General features: G+C 39.9%; 1 protein-coding gene across 1 annotated transcript; it reads right to left on the bottom strand.

Annotated features, from left to right (window-relative positions):
- Positions 1-1,965: 1,965 nt before the first annotated feature.
- PARD6B (par-6 family cell polarity regulator beta) lies at positions 1,966-16,286 on the bottom strand. Its single transcript, XM_063114303.1, has 3 exons — positions 16,221-16,286; positions 11,397-11,619; positions 1,966-3,282 (listed from the first exon to the last, which is right to left on the bottom strand). The coding sequence occupies exons 1-3, from the start codon at positions 16,284-16,286 to the stop codon at positions 2,453-2,455; spliced, it is 1,119 nt and encodes a 372-aa protein (XP_062970373.1). The 3' UTR covers positions 1,966-2,452.
- Positions 16,287-17,766: the final 1,480 nt, after the last annotated feature.

The raw sequence follows: 17,766 nt of genomic DNA, 5'->3' as shown, positions 1-17,766 counted from the left end.
ATCCAAATTCTTGACCTTGCTGTTATCAGCACCACGCTCTACCCATTTTATATAATGGGTGCTTGGTAAATATTTGTTGGGTGACTTTTCATATAACCTCAAACAAGAAAGTAGCCTTTATACAAGTCTATCTTTATTTGTAAAAAATAATATACAACTAAAGCTAATTTAATTTTTAAAATCAAAGTTCATTTAGTGATAATGTACATTTTATAATAAAGTTATAGTAAAATACTGACATTTGATAGTTTAAACAAAGTGTCATTCATGTAAAAATCATGTTATAGCATGTAAAATTTAATTAGAAAATTCATAGTTCACAAAAGTACATATATTTTGTTGATAGCTCAAGAACATTATCATAAATTTACTTAAGATACAGAATGAAGTTCACAGTTAGGCTTGACATTTAGTACTATAAAATTTTATGCTGGATCCACAGATATCTTTGTTAATAAGATGCACTTGAAATAATTGATTCAGACTACCAATGAATTGATATTTTATTGTATAACCAAGATCTATTGGTTTTATGATGTCTAGTAATCAATTATTTCACCAATAATTTAAATGACAGAGACCTAGCTGAAAACACCATTGACATATACCCTTAACAGGATAATTAAAATAAAAAGCACTAGCAGCTCTGATTTCCATTTTCATGAGTACATACAAGATAAATCTGTATTTTACAGTTAAAATTTGTACAAAAAGTCAAGCCCTGAAGTATTTTTCCAAGAGAAAAGTTCTGATGTTAAAACTTTGTTAAAAAAAGAGAGAGAGAGGTAGTGTGTAAAAGTATTTTTACTTAAAGTGTTGAACCCCTGCACCACTTACATTATAAATGAAATTTAACCTTGACATACTAACATTATTCTCCACCCAAGAGTCAAATTTATAAGACTCAGAATGTTAAAGCCAGAATGTCATTAAAAAACAATTGTATACAAATTGAAGAACTTCGGTGAATTCAACAAAAAGTACATTGTATTACATAATGTTGTGCAGTCAGTTAATAGTGTACTGATAATATGCTTAGTGGTAATGTGAACAAAACACACTGAAGTATTCTGAGCCAAGTGATCTTCATTTAATCAAGACTTTACTTCATATATTTTACCATATAGAGAAAACATCCTTCAAAATGGAGTCATTTGAATCTTCATTGTTTTAATAGCACACAATTGTTATAAAGGTATCCATACTAGTCCTACCATAAAATTAATAAATAACTCTCCATAAGCCACAGAGAACTTATGTACCTCATAATATTCTTAGTGTCTTATATACAAGCATACTGTAGTGCCTGCGCACATTGTACAGTGAAATCAGGCAAGGAATGAAAGTTAGCAGCCTTACTCTTGACGTCTTCTAAGTGGATGCACTGGCAAGTAATAAATAACCTCATAAAATCAACAGTGATAAACTCTACCTGCCATAGGTGAATACTACATATTTTTCATAAAGTGTAGGCAGCATTCCTAGAAATTCCATAAAGTAAAATCCAATTTTTTTGTGTAAAAAGTGCACAAGTTTGTCCTGTGTGTTAATAAATCTCTGAATTTGGGTGCATTTTTAATCCAAAATGATTCATATCACTTGAATACATTAAGAGTATAAAAGCACACCAACAAAACATACACACTAAAAAAAAGGAATGATTCCCAATGAGATGGCGAATGAGGACAAGAACAGGTTAAAGGAGAGTCTCCCGTGTCACCGGAGTCAATGGGATTGCCTTTTAAAACATAAATTACACCCATATGGAATTAGTTTGTTAATATGACAGCTATAAGATGGACAAATATCAACTCGAACAACTGTTAGAGTTTCATAACTCAGGAACACAGCTTCAACACTTTACAACATGGGAAGCAACTCCTAAAAACAGTCAATTGATTTCATTTCTTAGAAATTAGAAAAAATGCATTTGAAAAAATAATTTGCCACAATTAGTAACAGAGGAACAACATTAAAAAATCAAAATAAAATATCGGGAACCTAAGAGCTGAGGTCCCCAGTGTTCCAAAAGAGATAGAACCAGACTTCTTCACATTAGAATTTTAAAAATATAGTTAAAGGAAAAATTAACTGGGCTCTGCACAGCAGCTTAAATATGCAACCACTTCAAACAGAAATGATCTAGTTCTCTCACACAGTTCTGAGAATGTGCTCTAATATCCAGTTCTCCATAGACAAAATAGCAAAAGCACATAATTTCATCAGCAAAGGCTCCTTTTAGATTTAAATTCACCTCTGACCCAAAGTTTATATTAACAATTACCAAACTACTATATAGTAGTTTTAAACTTTAATAACATTTTAAACTTGGAATATTCTTTTTCTCATGCCTATTCCACATCACTGGTTCAGAGGTATATATATGCTTTAAACTAGCCAAATTTACAAGTTCCCAAGCCATTCTCACTCAGAGAACACTCAAACAATGGTTTCATAACGTTATAATTGTTCCATCTTCTTCTAAGAGTTTTTGATCTGGAGCACGTGTTTCAAATTCTGTGTTTGTGCCACTGGCTACAGGTGCTAAGCTCACTTCATTAGAAGGAATAAAACCATTCTGTCCAGACTCAAAACTGAGCTCTATTTGTGTTAATGATTCCAGGCTCTCGGTATTCCGAACAGCTTTTGGAATCTGCTGTGGCACTCCATTGTCTTCAATAATAATGTCATCTTCCTCACTGTCTTCATCCTCTGGCTCAAAGCTTGGTTCGATCTGCTGTGGATATCCGGGAAGGCTATTATCAGTAGACTGGCCGGAGCTGCCAGATGTCCGACTGTTTCTAACAACATTATTCCTCTGGTTTGCTGGTCGCACTGTTATGATGAGGTTGCGGCTATTTGCAATCATCATGTCTGTTACTTGATCAAGACTCTTCCCTGAAACTTCTATGCCATTAACTTCTAAAACTTCATCATTAACAGCTAATAGTCCTGTGCTTTGAGCCAGACCTCCTGGGACAAGCCTGGATATAAAGATCCCTGGGACCTTCTCTAAGCCATGTGGTGTTACCCTGACACTGGAGCCATCCCGGATGTAGAATCCTAAGGGTTTCTCAGTGCCATATTTGTAAAGACGAACCCTGCGATGTGTTTCTGGGAGAATATCCACGTCTATAATAGAAGACACAGGTCTGAAGTCTTGGGGCATACTAATGACTATATGTGGCTTTTTTCTATGGTTGTCAGGACGCAGTACATTGGTTAAAACACTCTTCTTCTTGATTAGTGTGTCTGTACCAAAGGCACTGTAGTCTGCTTCTTCTGTTTAAAAATAAAATAAAATAATTATAGAAATGCTGTAAAAATACCCATTTATCTGCAGTTAAATCTGTACAGATAACTCAAATATTAGGTTACCTTAATTAGATCATAACGTAGTACAGCACTAAGATACACCATACCAGAAAATACCACTAGGTGGCCCTCTCAAATACACATCACAAAATTACCAAATATTAGTGTTAAATTTGATAAAGCTCATTTACTATTAAACATTAAATATGGCAATGAAATTTTGATAGATCTTATAAACACATCTTTAAACATCATTTTAAACCAGTCACTAAAAATACATGAAAAAAATCTCCAATTTGCATGTTTATCATATCAACTCAACAACATGAAACAGGACACTTGATTCTTAAGTTAAATCAAGGGAGCAAAATCAAATACCTGCATTAGTGTCTGGGGAAATAATGTAATTAAGTGAAGCGGGTACATATCGAACACTTAGGAAATTCTGTCTTCTGTAAAGAAACACTCTCTCCCTCAGTTTCCTGGGGGAGTTCTGAATCTTTCCTTTCCCCGCTTTTGAAAGAGGCAGAGGTATAGATTTTAAACTTTTTTCTTCACTGTGTGAAAAACAATAAAGTGCTATGACATTTTTTCTCAGTGGTGGTGACACAGACAAGAGGGAGCAGTAAGGATTCTGGCAAACTGCAGGGCTCCTGCCCCATTTAAATGGCATAGCTGCTCCTCACTTCCAGGCAGATTTTCTTCATTCCAGAAAGCCTTGTTTTTAGGCAAAATCTTCCCAGTTTTAAATGCTGACACCTAATTAAATAACAACAACAAAAAAGCCCCCCAAAACTCTGGGCCAAATAACAGATCTGAGGATTGAGTTCATTCCTCGAGCCACCAATTTATAAACTCCAATATAAACTAAGGGAAAAGAGGACACCTAATACCAGATAATGTTAAATCATATGGCTGAAGAAAGACAGTCTAGAAACAAAACATCTCATCAGAGGATGAGGTAAAAAAGAAAGAAAGAAAATGAAATTAACAACAGGAACCAAAGTTGAAATCATATTTTCAAAAATAACCGGCATGAGGATAAACTAAAAAGCCAAATTTCCCAGGATAAAAATACTTTAGTAAGAATAAAATAGATAAAAGCCTCCCTCCCCGCCAAAAGAACTAGTTCAAATCCTAGTCTTAGCTACAGATACAGAGTGCACTAATATCACCACCTTGTATTTGTACATTGTTTCAGTTTTTATTCTTTCGCTTGATCCTCAACCCCCCTATTGGTAGGCTATTGTCATCTTCACTTTATAGAGACCAGGAAATTAAGGGTACAAAATAAATTACAGAGAAAGGACTACAACCCAGGGTTTCGTACTGGGCCAGTACCTTCCAAGTTCCCATAATTAATGTTAAGTATCACTCATGTGTCAGAGTATGACAAGCTTTAGTATTCTTTTCTAACGCTGCGTGAACACTCTTCAAAACCTAGTTTCAGGGCTGGCCAGTTAGCTTAGTTGGTTAGAGTGCGGTGTTACAATACCAACGTCAAGGTTCAGATTTCCGCACCTGCCAGCCACCAAAAAAACCCCCCCTAGTTTCAGGTAAATATACAAGACTAGGGGGCCGGCCCGTGGCTCACTTGGGAGAGTGTGGTACTGATAACACCAAGTCAAGGATTAAGATCCCCTTACCAGTCATCTTTAAAACATACACACGCGCGCACAACTAGGGTTATATTATTTTGGGGGTTTTCCACCCCTTGGGGATACTTCTGTCTTCATTTATAAATTAAGTATTTATGGTGTGTCCTTAGAGACAGAAATTCATTTATAATTTGGCTTTGGAAATAAATCCACTGATGCAAGAACCTTTTTGGCAAAATTTGGCCACAAACCTGTCAAGAATAGTCTTCTACTGAATGTGTTTTCTCAAATTAACACATATTTTTATTTTAAAACAATCAATAATGAAAGCCTCTATAATATTTATAAGGGAAATTCCAGACCATACAAACTGAGAACAAAATCAAGTTGCCTACATACCTACTCATGGGAAACCTGACCAAAAAAAACCCCAAATCTGCATAATTTGGCAATGCATCCAGACTCCATTTGAATGCTCTTTGCTAAATTCTCAAAAGCAATATGCCCCAGAACAAAGGCACCTTTGTTCTCCCATCTAGCTAATCAGTTTCCAGCCACTGGGAAAAGAAATATTTTGGCAGAAAGCCAGGGTTCAGGGTATTAGTTTAAAGTGTAAAGGTGAATGTCCACAGGAATTAGAGTTGACTTTCTACCTGAGCATATCAGAGTACTAAACTCAGAATGAGGTGGGAAGTTTTGTAAACTTCCTTCCACTTGTATAAAACCAGACATGTGACAGTACATGGTATAGACTTATACAGCAATACCTCACTTATCCCAAGCCTGTCCTTCAGCCAACAATCTCAGCTAACTGGAACAGACAAGGATCCACCTAGAAGGCCTCTGAACAGCCAATTGGATGTCTTCCTTACACACAAAAAGCTTCTATGCTTTACTTACAGAGAAGCCCTGCAGGGCCTCCCTCTCAACCTCTTACTCTTTAAACATTAATTCTGAAATGCCTACTTATCTCATTCCTTAGCTCACTGAGGGTCATAAGTTACTCATTCAGAGAAAGGGGTAAGGGTCCATGTGTGAGCAGCAGGCATAGATACAAGAAATAAAAGCCTACAGTGAATAAAAAGCAAATCTGAAAAAACAAAAAGCTCTATATAAACTCCATCAGCATTCCCTATACGGTAACAGTTCATGGTAAAGTCATGAAGAAAGTTCAAGATTATGCCTCATTAAGAATTAAGTAATTCTTAAAAGTGTTCTAATCCAGGGGTTGACAATCTTTTTCCATCAAAAGTCAGACAGTAAGTATTTTAGGTACTGCAGGCCATACGGTCTCTCTTGCAAAAGCAGCCAGAGGCAATGCATAAAGGAATACGCATGGATGTTTTCCAAGAAAAGTTTCTTTACAAAAACAGCCAACAGGCCTTAGTTTGCCAACCCTTTTTCTAATCCAAAATGATTAAATGAAATAGATCTGCCAACTTTAAAAGGATTAAACGTCACTTAAAGCCATATTCAAATTTTGCAGACCCCTTCATTTCCCAATATTCTAATCAATCACCAAATACTTATTATCAACACCTACTATGTGCCAGGCATTGTGCTCTGTGGTGCAGATTCAGTGAACAAAATAGACGTGGTCCCTGCTTTCATGGTGCTTACTGTCTAAAAGAGGAGACAGCAACTAGCAAATAACTTCAAATAATTAAATTATTACAAAGGTGCCAAGAGCTGTGGAGAAGCACAGCATGCTGGGGAAGTGTGTAATGGGGATCTCAGCTCGTGTGCAGGGTGAAGCAAGGATTCCTGGGGACGTGAGGTTTCTGCTAAGACTGGAAAAGCAGCCAGGAGCTAATCAGGTAGCAGGGAGGAAGATCACTCCAGGCACAGGATGCAACAAATACAGAGAACAGCGAGGGTGGGGTAGAGGAGGAAGTCCAGTACAGCGAGGACAGATGGTGGGAGGGGAGAAGGAGCCAAGAGCTAAGGTAGAGGCAGCCAGGGGGCAACCTGACGCACAGGGCCTCCTGGGAAGGTTAAGGTTAATAGACTTTAGCCTAACGGCAATGGGAAGAAAACCAAGGATTTTAAGGGAGAATGATGGGAACGTCATTTGGTTTTTCTCTAAAGCTCACTTTGGCTGCAAGCTGGAGAATGGAGTTGAGGGGGAGGATAGGAGGCTACCGCAGTAATATCGGATGTTGCCTGGCCTGAAGCACAGGCAGTAGAGATGGGAAACTAATTGAAAAATAATTAGAACACAGTTTTAATGGGCTTGGTGACTGATTGAAAGATGGGTATGTGTCAAAGGTGACACCCAGGTTTCTGTCATGAGCAACTAGTATCATATTCTGAAATGTTATTCCACAATTTCTTCCTCTTATTTTATTTTTTATTTCTGTGGCCGTATCTTTTGTTAAACTATATTTCACAATTCACTACTAAAATGTATATCCTTAGAACATTTTTAAATTAAAATCTAACCTTAAAATACATCTACAAAATAATGTCCAAAGCACAAAGTCTAAGAGATGATTCAGTTGGCCAGTTATAGGTGTCTGGTCCACTAGGCCATGTCCACGTGAGGGCATATCCTACATGAGACCAAGTTTAAAGCAAAGCCCATCTGGTATTTCTAACCAACTCCTTTGAATAAATCCAAGATGTAAACAAATTTGTCTGATATACAAAAACAGATAGTGATAAAGCAAGAAGTTTGGGAGTAGATACTCTGATTAGATCTGGAGAGGAGATCTGTGCTATAACATATCAACAGATCCCATACTCGGCTGATCATCATGACTTGATGGGAAGCTTTTAAAAAATACACATTTTGGGCCGGCCCGTGGCTCACTCGGGAGAGTGCGGTGCTGATAACACCAAGGCCCCGGGTTCGGATCCCATATACGGATGGCCGGTTCGCTCACTGGCTGAGCGTGGTGCTGACAACACCAAGTCAAGGGTTAAGATCCCCTTACCGGTCATCTTTTAAAAAAAAAAAAAAAAAAATACACATTTCCCTGGTTGTACTCCAAACCTACAGGAATGACCTGGTGCAACCTTTAAATATTTTCTAAAATTGTTTACTACACAGTAATAACCTAAACGACAAGAAGGAAACAGTATTTTGTACCTTCTCTTCTCTCTCTCTCCCAAATAAATGAGGAACAGTCCAACAGGGGATGGAAATTGGCAAAAGACCTGGGAATCTTCTTTGTGAAAATAACTTCTAAGATATCAGGGTTTCTGTTTTGTTTTTGTTTCCATGATAACAGCCCAAGAAATAGAGTATGGGGTTTTTCCTCTAACAACAAATTGTTATAAAACATAAAACTTTCAAGATATGCAATAATGCTATCTTGGAGTTCAGGCTATAAAGCACAGTAGTTTACACATTCGATTGTGAGCTTTCACTTAAAAGAAACTTTATTTAATACAATACCAGATTTTAAAAAGATCACATGGTTTTAAAATTTTAAACAGTTTTGAAATTTGTTTTTAAAAAAATCACTTGGGGCTGGCCAGTTAGCTCAGTTGGTTAGTGTGGTACTGATACCACCACCAAGGTCCAGGTTTCAATCCCTGTACTGGCCAGTGTAAGTGCTGCAAAAAGCTAAAAAAACAGAAAATGTGTTACAATTAAGCAGTAAAATGTACCTATACTTAATGTCATGCTTTAGATTGGTTTCCTGAATTCAATATCCATTAAGGTTTACTTAAAATCAGCTTTCTACTTAAGCATTTGTTCAAAAGAAAAAAAGTATCAACATAAATTACAGTGTACTGTGTAAGTCTGTAACAGATACAGCACTGGGACCTGATGGTCAGACAGACAGACAATAAACAAGTTAAACATACTTAAAGTAGTTCCAGGTCTTCAGAGAGTAATCTGGTAAAGGTGGGAATGGTGGGTGGGGCTTTAGCTAGTGTGATCAGAAGAGACCCTTCTGACAGTTATTTGAGCTAATTAAGAGGCTCGGCCATAGGGAGAGAGGGAGGTTAAATATTCTATCCTGAAGAAAAAGGAAGTGCAAAAGCACAGGGACAGCAACAAGCTTACCAAGTGTGAGGGACAGAAAGCAAGCGAGTGTGGGCTGCGATGAGGGGTGGGAAAGTGGAGGGTGACCAGGCTGGGAAGTCCAAATCAGCAAGTATTTTGTTGTGGTTGCACTCAGAAGCCATCAGAGGGTTTTAAGCAGGAATTAACTGACAAACCTATTTTCATTTTTTGTTGAAGTCACATTTCTATTAAATTTATATTCTTAAAAACTATAATCCTTCTGTCGAATGGACTGCCTATTTTTAAAATCAAATTCTAAGGGCTATTAATTTTATCGGACATTTTCCCTTTACTACATAAAACACATCTGTTCACATCTAAACACATTTCTAAATTGCAGTTCCTACGACAAAAATAAAAATCTTCAAAGTTCTCAATAAAAATTATACCTATCACTCAGTAAATAAAAATTTAAAAAGAAAAGAGCAGAAGATAACCACCCTTAAAAGATGTTTTAATTCCATGATCATGCAAGGGTTACTATTCCAGTAACAAGACATGCTGTAGCATAACCCAGTTCCTACAATTTTTCTGACGAAGGGGATAATCCAACAAAATTTTGTCAGATGCTTGTAATTTAAAAAGTCATTCTACATTCAAATATACATTCCGAATAGCAACTAAATTTTTAATGAAAATTGCAATTGCTAACAAAAATGCCTATTATTCAACCATAATTATTTAAATTAGTCTGCCTAAAATGACAAGTTCCACTCAAATGTTCTGTCCTTCCCTCTCCTGGACTACCACTCTTTCTTCTCTAGCATTCTAGATACAGCTTTCCAAAGTTCTATCCCTGGTCTTCATTTCAGCTGGCCCCTACTCCCAAGATTTCAATTCTCACTTGTCTGCAGACTTTCAAATCTGACCAGTCTCTAGACTTCTATCCTAAACTCTAGTCTACCATTTCCAATCTCCTGCATGACATGTTCAATTCACCAGCCTGATAAGATTATCTATCCCAAGACCAAACTCATAACTTTCTTCCCCAAATTGAACCTGCTTGTGTATGACCCTGTCCCAGCTGTCAGGCACAGTACCATAAAGTCATGTTCTGATGGATTCCCCTTTGGCTGTGCGCCAGCCAGCTGGGAGTGCAATGCATCTTCCTGTGAGGCTTTCCTGCTTTCCTCCCCTCTCCCCTCTCCTCTCTCCCTTGCACTTCCCAGCCACTCTCCTTACTTCACCACCTGCTCCTGGCTCTCTACTGTAGGGCTGCTGTCCACTCTACTCACTCTGAACAGCCAAATCAATCTTCCTAAAGTCATACTGATTATACCACACCCGTGTTAAATATCTACGATTTAGATTCAAATTTGATCTAGATTCAAATTAATTCCTGTGTGTGAAAGTATTTTGTAAATAGCCAAGTGACAGAGACAGAAATTACCCTTGGAGGTTTATTTTGTGGATGGACTTTAGCTCCTCCAAACCCAGAAAAGCAAAGATACATAATCACTGGAATTTCAAAACCCTGGGAGTAGTCCAATGCTTATCACCTGATTCGAAATAAAGTTTCACCCTCAATCCCTACCTATTCTCTCAAATTACTTTCTGGGTTGGTTTACAAACATTGTAAAGCTTTAATTCCGGGCTCAATGCTCTCATCCAGCCTTCCCAAACCTCTTAATTTACCAAAGTGAAAGGAATAAATGGCACATACAGTAATGATTCCTACCCTGCCCACCATCTGCAGACAGACAGACACACAGACACACACAGACGGCTACATGGTTTAAAAAAAAAAAGTTTTAGGATTTAAAATGCATTTGAAAGTGCTTGCCAAATAGTCATTTTGAATGTTCTTTTGCAAGACTAATACTAATATGTTTACTACCCTCAAAAATATTGACTTGCTACGTCATTTTCCAGATAATTAACTGATTTTATTTCTGTGAAAAATATCCTGAAAAAGGAAAGAAAGCAGTCATTTACTGGGTGCTTACTATAAGCCAGGATACTGCACTTAGTTCTGTCAATCTTCACAATAGTCCTACAAGATATTATACTCATTCTATAGATAAAGGCCTTGAGATTCAGGGAGATTAAATAACTTTGCTTCAGGTTACTATTAACTGGTAAATACAGCACTTGAAAGTCAGTTGCCACCAAAAAAAAAATGGAATGTTTCTAACTCTGAAGTCATACTCTTCTCATATCTTTCTGAATGGACAATAGTCCACTCAGTAAAGTGAAGATTCAATAAATTCCTAATTTATACTAAAAAAATCTAAGAGGTTAAAATCAAAGTAACTAACAGCACAAATTTTCTAAACTACACCTAGTGAACTGTAAAGATATTAATTAGACCAACAATATCACAGATGTTTTAACCTACTTCTTAGTTAACATAGTAAGAAGATTTACACAAAATGTTTATTCAGTAAGTTTGTAGTAAAATTCTATCAATGGGGAAAACACACTACTACTATTTCTAAAACAATTTTTCTAACAGTGGTACTTACCCTTCTTTTGTATAAAAATCCTAAGCAGTGGATTGGCTGTTGAAACAGCTTTGTGATAATTATCATCATTATTTATAGGTAGTAAGTCTCCATGGATGTCTGCATAGCCTATTAAAACGTCAACATTGGGTATCTTATGAACATGTTGCAGTAATCCATAAAACTCCTCAAATTTTCCAGGTTTTGATCTTTCCAGCGAAAACCGACGAAATTCAGCTCCAAACTATAAATATAACAAGCATATTAAGTTTTTTTAAAAAACAAAAGTGACAGAAAGACTCAAGTTAAAAATGCACAGCATAGAAAAACTAACAAGCATAGTAAGTATTTCCCCTAATAAAGATAGTCCATTGTCAAAAATCTCATTATCAGGAGATAAAAGAACACAAGAAAGACATGAGAATGTGCCTCCTCGCTGTTACCTCTCTGAAGGGCATTCCCTCCAAGAGATGCAGGCTCAACTCAATCCCTGGGGTACCCAGGCCTCACTTGGGGACTGTCCTGCACAGTGACTCAGCTCAAACCCTGTCTGAAGCTCAGACTCTGATAGCAATACTCTCCTCACTCAAGTCACAGGGTACAAAAGATGTTCCCAAGTCTTTCTTCTGACCACTAGCAAAAAGCATCTAAGTGTCCTCTGCCATAAAACGAACTACAATTTCATGGGATGGGACAAGAATCAATAGCAAAATATACAAAAAGGATTTTGAGCTTCTTGGCATTAAGGTATAATACAAATGAAGGTAGGTACACCATAGAAGAAAAAGGTCCAGAGATGAGAAGCATCTTCCCTATGTTAACGCAGAAAAAAGAAGCTTAATTAATACATAAAATGTATGTCCTACAACTACCCGATTAATGCAAGAAATATTTATGTGTTTGGCACAGTGCTAAGCCCTAGAGACTGAAAGGCTCAGGCCTGCTCCAGAACCTCACCAATTAGTGGGTAAAGAGAATAATTACTTCAGGGAGGTATTAGGGGATCACACATATAGGGACGGTGACAACCTCCATCATGCCCAATATTTATCTTCACGGTTCTGCTTTTCAAGTCTGCTTTCCTGCACCACAGCTCTCCCAAAGCCAAATCATTAATGTGGCTCCTATTCAACACTAAGGACTGGCTTCATCTAGCTCACAATAAACAGGATTTATAACTTACTGTGGGACTAGCATGGCATTTCCTCAAATGTCGAAACTTAAAAAAGGTTAATCAGCCTTCCTCAAAATGTGTCCCAGTCACATAAGTTTGGGAAATGCTACATAACTACAATCACCCTCTTAGGAATCACCGTGGAGACCAGCATATTACCATTAAGTCCTATAGTTGATTTTTTTTTAAAACTTTTTAAACAAATGTTTGCCAAATGTGCTTGACCACCAAAAATTTTCCCTGCAAATATTTATTGTCAGCAAGAAATACTAATGTACTACTGGGACAGCCTTAAGCATCATGCAGAGAAAGACCATATCATAATAACTTGAGCAATTTACAAACGTGTCAATTCATTTTTCCAAAAGCCCTATGGGATACCTGGATTCACTGTTTTTGCTCTTTCTAAAAAGTTCATCTGCCTTGCTTATACCCATACTACTTGCTGGTTTTAAGTTAAAATCAAAACTCACTAAAACCAACGCTTACCTCTAACAAATAATTAAAATAGTTTCCAAAACACAATCCTGAAACACAAACACTAACATTTGTCAAGAAAATAAGGTGACTCATACCTAAGGCTCTCAAAAAGTTTAGTCACACCTTCACGTTTCAGAGTAAATAAAAACTCAGGGAACACCCTTCATATCAGAGCTTGTCATGATGTTATCAAAAGTCATAGTTTCCCCGCCATTTTCTTTATGCTGGTACCACAACATAAAGTTGCTAGTGCTCTCTGATTCACCCACAGGGTTTATCACTTCTCCTGATATATGAATGGGAATAACATATGATAATTTTCATTTTAGGGCTTCAATGTTTTTGCTAAAGCTTCTGGATAAAAATTATTTGCACAATTTCTTGTCTTGCTTTACTGTCATGATAAAAACAATGGAAAACTGTGTGGCTTCACAGTAGATGTGCCCTTTTGCAAATGTTAGCAGGGGGAAAAAACAAGAGAAACTGTTATGCTTCTTGCAGCAAAACAATAGGATTAAGAGAACTTCTTACTACATGGAAAAAAAAAAAAAAACTAAGATATAGACAAAATTAAGACCCAATAAACAATTATTCACTATGTGAACCATTTACAACTCTTTTTTTTTAGCCTAGTCTAGTTTGCCCTAGCCATCCAGAGTGCATATGGACTCCCTTCCTCCTGCATCTGTTGGCACATTCCCGAAATGCAAACTTAATTTTAATATTCTATTTGCCTATGAATATTAGGAAATTTTATGGCTTAAAGACTGTTCCAAGGTCGTTAAAGGACACTACCATGATTATTGATTAAAAATCTTCCCAACTCTAGAGAAACAATTTGGAAGATAAATCAGTTACCAAAGAAAAGTCACATGATAGCTGGTATCACAGATTTAACTGTAGTTATATTTACATTAGCCACTATTTCATTATCTGTGCCATTTTTCCCTTCTATGAACAAAGATAACAAAGTTGACACTACCGTTTCCTGTGCAAAAGAAAAAGACATCTTAAATCATGGACCTGCACACTACCTAGTTTTGGTTACAACCTCTTAGCGATCAGCTTTGTAAAAAGCTGTTACATCACTAAAAAAGTGTAAAAGAAAATATTGTTCAAAAAATCTGTCCAAATATTTTGAAATGGTTAAGATAACAAATGTTTCTTTAAATCCATTAGAAATAAATGTATCAAAAAAATATTTACAACATAAGGAGTCACAGACACATAAGAAACAGTCCCTATACTGTGCCTATTTATCAACAGCTAGAAAAATAGTGGGACCATACTTCAGTGCATGTTCTCAAAATGCCTTGATTCTGAGACATGGTTCACTAAAAGTGCAGTATGGCAGGTCAAATACATAACATGCAGTATATGAACATAAGTATGTGAAAGATTCACAAATCAGCCAACAGAAGGGAAAAGCAAAAAGCCTGAAATTCAAGTCCTCAAGCGCTCAAGGTTTCCTAGTACTAGAGATAAATTAGTATTTGATTGTATTTATCACAGCACCTAAAACCCCTAACTCATTTTTTCCTATGAAAAAAAAATTAAAGACTTGCTACCAAGATTAGGACCATAAACTGAATTTTAAGATTATGCAATATCATAAGTGTTTTCCTTTTCTTAACCGCAACTCCCACAAACCCAAACTAGATACATAACAGAAATGCCATGAGAAGGTTCAACCAATGGGCATGGAACCACTACCATCACTATGTTGCTAGAGGAAAAGCTGTATGTATTTTGAGTAATCTTAACCTTTCAGTTCAAGTAAGTCACTTAAATTTGCTATGCTGTGTTCCACGGAGGACACAGGGAAGAACGTTTTCCTTAAATTGCTATAATTACATTTCTATTCTTATTAAACAAAACCATTTCTGAAACTAGTGCCTATCCTAATACATGAGTTCTTAAGTCACAATGTTTTTAAAAAAAGAATGTAGATTTTCTTGATGTGATTCTCAGTTACAGAAACTTACAGAACTTTGTTATCAACTCTAGACAATAAAACCATTCTACCCCAGGCTCCAGGAAGCTTTCCTTATTCTACAGTACTTCACTCAAATCACTCCTCGATTTTGCATTCTCCTTAGTATTCTTACAATCCACGATAATCCATTTTTGACGTTCCTATGCTTTTATTTTTCTCCTTTAATATGTTTTGGCCTTCTCAATTATATTTTAAATGTTCTCAGGACCCAGCCTCTATTTTGTATTCTATAGTGCCTAAAAGTTATTCCGTAAAAAGGCTTTATAAGTCAAGGCTTTGTCATATAAGCAGAGCTTGGGGAAGTCATAACCTTTCTCAGCCTGTTTTCTCATCTCAGATTTCTCAGAGAACTGGACTAGGTTATCTAAGCTCCTTTTGATTCAACTCATGAAATGCTTGCTGAAAATGTTCCCGTGGCTGCCGATCACCTTCACATTCCAGCTCAAAACCCCCGTTGGAAAGCATTCCCTAACTAATCCCTACAGACTACCCCGCTCACCGAGCCTTGCGATTTAGGAATTCGGTAGATACCGAGGTAATAATAATGTTCAGCAGTTTGGCATACCGTTGGTCAAGGGTGAAAGCACTTGATGTGAAAAGGTAACACGATGGAACGAAAAGAGCATCCAGACTCAAACTGTAAAGTGCTACTCCGACGGAAGGTGATAGCATTAATTTCATAGATTAAATGCATACCAAAGTTAGTGGTGGGAAAAGCCCTGGCAGGAAGCAAACCTAACTTTAACAGGGATTAGTTCACTGGGCTCTCTCCTTCGCAGGATGCACCCTTGAACCACAGAAAGGGGTAACATTAATGACGGGGTGTTCCAAATGCCTTCTACTTATAGCCCAGCAGGTAGAATTCCCCAAACCTTTTCTAGCACCTTGCATTCAAATATTTCCCATCCTCGGGTACAGTTTGGCCCTTACTCCCATCCGTGAAAACAATGAGATTTTAAGGAACAAGATTAAGTGCCCCACTGGATCTTCCTACCTGGGCCAGAAGCAGACACAACTCTCCCTCCCCCCGCTTCTCTGCAAGTTTATTACCCACCACCTCTTGCCTCCAAATCCCACCCCCATCCCCCACCGTCCCACACACCAGGGCAGCTCAGCCAGTCGCCTCCCCAGCGCTCCGTGCCCGGCCCGGTCCCCCCCCAGGCCTGCCGCTCCGCCGAACCCGGGCCCCGCGCACCTTGCTCTTCACCTCCATGGTGCCCAGGCAGCCGCTGCCCGCCCCGTGCCGGTGGCCGCGGTTCATGCTGAGCGCCGGGCCCCGCGGCGGCCTCCTCGGGCAGGCCGTCCCTCAGGAGTGCGGGGAGCGAGTGCACGGCCCGGGCGCCTCTTCACAGGCACCTGCCGAGGGGGCGGCCGTGGCTCGGGCGTCCGCGCTGAGTTCCGCTCCGCTGGCTGCTCACGCGGCGGGACCGAGGGTCGGACTGAAGCCGCGGCGGGCGGGGACGCGACTCCCTCCCACCGGGCCTCGGCCGCGGCGACAGCGGCGGAGGAGGAGGAAGAGGGGGCGGAGCGGAGGCTGCAGGCGCCGCAGCCTCGCTCTCGGCTGCCTCCCCAGCGAGCCCGCGCGCGCGCGCGCACCCGAGCCGGGCCAGAGCCGCGGCGCGTGCGCGCGCTCACCTGCCGCCTCCGAAGCAGCTTCGGGCCGCTAGCGCTCCGCCCACACCCAATAGGAAGCGCGCACCTGCGCCCGTGGCGCCAACCAATCGATACACGCCTCGCGCGGCGAGCGGGCGGGCCGCCTCGCCAAAATCCCGCCCACCGCCGTGCGATTGGTCCCACGCTACGAGGGAGGGGCGGGATCACCTGAAGCCCGGGGCCTCCTCTCCGGACCTAGCAGGAGAGCTGGAAAGCGCATGCGCGGGTCCTGGAGTTTCCGCCCCAGGAAGGCAGTGCGGGGAGGCCGGCCGGAAGCAAGAGTGCACCTGAAAAGGGGAGCGGGCAGTGGGGCTTATGCGCACGCGCGGGCGCGCGCTTGGCTGGCGAGGATGGAGAGCTCGGCGGGGTCGGGTGCTGCGGCGCCATGGGGCTGTAAGGTTCCCGCTGTTCCCCGTCCCGCTTACACTTTGGGATGCTGAACCCTCCAATGACGCCCTTCACCACCCCTTAGCGTTGTTTAGGCTCTTGGCTGCAGAATTCAAGATTTCCCGCCTCAGGGAACTCGGCTTGGTTTTATCCGATGAAACGCTGCACACCTCTAAATCCTTCAAGTCCCGAGGGGTCGAGAACTTCTAGACCGGCCTTTCAGGGCTTGCTTCTTTTATTTCCTTCGTTTTAGATCTCTGAAGTCATTTTCTCCCCCGCTCCAGCCATTTCTTGGCCGTTCGCTGTTGCCACAAATGACAGCCTCTGGATTGTGTTCGTTTCCCCGAGTGACCGAGCTGTGTCCCAGAGTAACAAAACACCAAATCCTCTCTAAACGCCCTGGAGCTGGGTCTGTCCTCACACGGACCCTGTTTAGCATTGGCCATGGGGAGGCGAGGAGAAGACTGAAGCTTGCTGCTGGGGGAGATCCCCAGGTCCTCCCACCCACGGAAGGGCTCCCTGTGGGACTGCTGCTCACCCAAAGCTGTTGAAACCTGCGAGCCAGGACGGGGGCTGCGGGCTAGAGTGGGGGGTTCTAACCTAGAGGGGCAAAAAGAGTTGGTTATGGTGCTTCATTCCACCCGGGTTCTCAGGGCCTTCCCTCCTCTCCCTGCCTACCTCAGATCCCTCCTTGCACCCCC

Source organism: Cynocephalus volans, chromosome 1, assembly GCF_027409185.1.
Source record: "Cynocephalus volans isolate mCynVol1 chromosome 1, mCynVol1.pri, whole genome shotgun sequence".
Classification (NCBI taxonomy): Eukaryota; Metazoa; Chordata; class Mammalia; order Dermoptera; family Cynocephalidae; genus Cynocephalus; species Cynocephalus volans.
This window is presented reverse-complemented; position numbering and strand designations above follow the sequence as displayed.

Excerpts from the sequence above, each read along its gene's own strand:
- PARD6B (XM_063114303.1), bottom strand. The coding sequence starts at position 16,286 with ATGAACCGCGGCCACCGGCACGGGGCGGGCAGCGGCTGCCTGGGCACC. Across the intron at positions 11,620-16,220 it reads CCATGGAGGTGAAGAGCAAG|TTTGGAGCTGAATTTCGTCG; the intron begins GTGCGCGGGGCC and ends TTATATTTATAG. Across the intron at positions 3,283-11,396 it reads GATTTTTATACAAAAGAAGG|AAGAAGCAGACTACAGTGCC; the intron begins GTAAGTACCACT and ends ATTTTTAAACAG.